Genomic DNA, 3,065 nt, shown 5'->3' with positions numbered 1-3,065 from the left:
GATGGCCGAATAACGTACCGGAAACATCCGCATGACTCCCGGGGAATTCTCATTTCTTTGACCGTTGGGAAACAGACGATGAAGTACAACCTCTCCTGACAGGATGTCAAGGTCATTACTGCTCCGTCTGCTGCCACTGCCACCCTCAGTCCTGCTCGGCGGTCACTCCTCGCCCGGTTCTGCAGATCTTCTGTTACTTCTCGGTTACAACAACCTTCCCTTTGTTGTTTGGTTCATTTGTAACTTGGCTTGGCCTGATTATGTGATCAAAGTAAAGGGTTGTTTTCGCAGTACATTCTGAGTGTTTGAATCTTTTAAATTTGTGTTACTGGTGCACACGGTATGTGGCGCGTGCTGACAAAATGAGTTACTTCTCGGATTCAAGCCTTATGGAAATAAATACATCATTCTTATAGGTGAAGTTTTTACAAATTATGAGTATGGAATAATAAAAGACGGGTTATAGTTAAAGAATATGGCATCAATAGAAAATCTGCGAATTTGACGCTCATGTCAATTTTTGGCCAATATTTCCATTTGAGAATTGTGAGAAGTAATTCATTTTGTCAGCATGCCTCACACATGTGCATGATTTTGAACTGCCTTCTACTTCCATGCTTAGCCCGAGGTCTACGGGTGCGGTTGGCGGGTGCTCTGATGAGGTGTACACGAGTGGCCCGTGTGGGCCTGCAGTGAGGAAGCCCCCCCCAAGTTCCCACCACAAAGTTCACACAAAGGCCCTGGAACAATTTCTAACTCTCTGAGCCCTGGTCTCAAACATAGACAGGAGCGGTTTTTGCATTTTTTCCAAGACGATCAGATTATGCTAGGCTTATAATATATATTTCTTGCACGATGCTTTAGTTGAATCATTTTCCTCTCTGGAAATGACGAAGACTTTGGAAATTACGGAAGTTGTTACGACAAAAAACTACGTTCACTTTGGTGACCTGCTGAAGGCCCAAGGTGGGTGGTTGGCGGGTGCTCTAGTGTGGTTTACTTTTTCTTTCCTATCAAACATATGTCGTGCTTATCTCCCCCCCTTCTTTTCTGTGTTTGTTACTCTCTTGTAACACCTCTAATCTTCGGCACTTATATGACCTTATTGTGCTGCAAGTGCCGTAAAACTCTTACTAAAAGGAGGCCCAAGGTCTGTTCACTTTGTCGATACGTTGGACAAAAGTACAAGGTCGAGGGATGTCGGAGATGTATGCCTGCCAGCAGACAGAATGACTCGGTAAATTATTGGTCTCTACATCTAGTCGATAGTTTTGTGTTGCAATCATTTATTTTTGGGTTATTTTCTGTTACATTCAGGGAGCAGAAATGTTTTCCAAAATTGAAAATAGTGAAGCATTTAAATTTGCAAATAACTTGGTCAAGTTGAAGGTATTATAAAGAGGAGAAATATATCATTATCCGAGCCAAAAAGGAATTCGGTAACTTAAATAATTGACATATTTTCCTCAGCACCATACTTTAACGTTCGCCCAAAGAAACACAATTCAAGAGACGGGGTGAGTATTTTTCGAGACTCACGTGGAGACGTCTAGACAGCCGGGGGATGAAATCGACAAGCTTACACTGAAATATGGAGGCAGGGTGGTGTCGCTGTCTCAAAATGAGTAATTTGTGTGCAAAGCTACTGCAAGTCATTTATTCTAGTGATCCTGTTTATGCATCCAAAGAGGGGTTTTTATATGTATTTACGAGGGGCATACCAAAAGTTTTTTACCTCACCATGAAGGAATAAAGGTAGAAAGCTGAAATTTGGGGTGAAAGCCAACAATTATCTTCCTAGAATGCTTGTTAAATTTTGGGGAATTTCAGATTACTGGTTTTACCACCAGCGCACAGTAAGTGAATGGGGGTATGTTGTTCACCAGTTTCAACGTAAAAATGGAGAAAATTGAGCGCAGGGCAGTAATGAAGTATTTGTTCTTGCAAGGCAAGCAACTACAGGATATTTTTACGGAGATGCATGCCGTTTATGGAACTGATTGCCCATCCTATGCTGTGATAAAATATTGGTGTAGAAAAAAGTGATGATGAGGACAAAGAAGTGGTAGAGGGCTGTTTTTCTGACACAGAGAGGGTCCTCTTTTCTCAAGGTCTTTTCAAGGTCATACATCCATGGCAAAAATATGTAACTGGGAGGCAACTACATAGAGAAAGATTAAGGTTAGTGCCAAATTTCAGCTTTCTTCCTTTATCCCTTCATGGTCAGGTAAAAAACTTTTGGTATGCCCCTCGTATATTATATATATGGGACCTAAAGAGAAAAACTTCCTTATAACTGGATCAAGATTTTTGGAAAAAATATTTTTGTTTCGTTGCAGGCCTGCAGAAATGCCATGCCAAGTTACTTGGATATAAGTAGATTAATAAATGAGCTAGAATTTTTAAAGACACGGATGTTTTGTAAAAATATAAAACAAAATATGGCTAGTGGAGACAGCTTTAAAATATAAAATGAAATACAGGTAGGGTAGACGGTTGAAAAATAGAAAATAAAATACAGATAGTGGAGACGGTTAGAAAAATGATAAAAAACCCACACCTGTTTGAGATGGTTGGAAAATATAAAATAAAATACGGCTAGGGCAAACGGTTTTAAAATATAAAAAAAAAAACAGCTAGTGGAGACGGTTGGAAAATTTAAAATAAAATACAGCTAGTGGAGACTGTTGTAAAATTTAAAATAAAACACAGGTAGTGGAAATGGTTGGAAAATGTTTTTACAAAATACGGCTAATGGAAACAAAAATATATAATAAACTACAGCTAGTGGAGACGGTTTTAAAATATAAAATACTGGAAGTGGAGATGGTTTGTAAATATAAAATAAAATATAGGAAGTGGAGACCAACAGAAAGAAAGGAAAAAAAAATACAGCGATTTGAGACGGTAGGAAAATACAAAATAGAGTACAGGAAGAGGAGATGTTTGTAAATATAAAATATAGTACAGGAAGAGGAGACGTTTGTAAATATAAAATATAGTACAGGAAGAGGAGACGTTTGTAAATATAAAATATAGTACAGGAAGAGGAGACGTTTGTAAAT

General features: G+C 38.6%; 1 protein-coding gene across 1 annotated transcript in view; it reads left to right on the top strand.

The window, feature by feature from the left end:
- The window catches only part of LOC101861990 (protein arginine N-methyltransferase 3), a gene marked incomplete in the record, with an annotated part of 15,907 nt that extends 15,612 nt beyond the window's left edge, over positions 1-295 (top strand). The window contains 1 exon segment of the mRNA XM_005109223.3: positions 1-295. Within this exon segment, the coding sequence (XP_005109280.2) occupies positions 1-99 (99 nt within the window).
- Between the last annotated feature and the right edge of the window lie 2,770 nt (positions 296-3,065).

This window comes from Aplysia californica, unplaced genomic scaffold (genome assembly GCF_000002075.1).
Source record: "Aplysia californica isolate F4 #8 unplaced genomic scaffold, AplCal3.0 scaffold00756, whole genome shotgun sequence".
Taxonomy (NCBI): Eukaryota; Metazoa; Mollusca; class Gastropoda; order Aplysiida; family Aplysiidae; genus Aplysia; species Aplysia californica.
The sequence above is the reverse complement of the archived record's forward strand: the minus strand, read 5'-3'. Positions and strand labels throughout refer to the sequence as shown.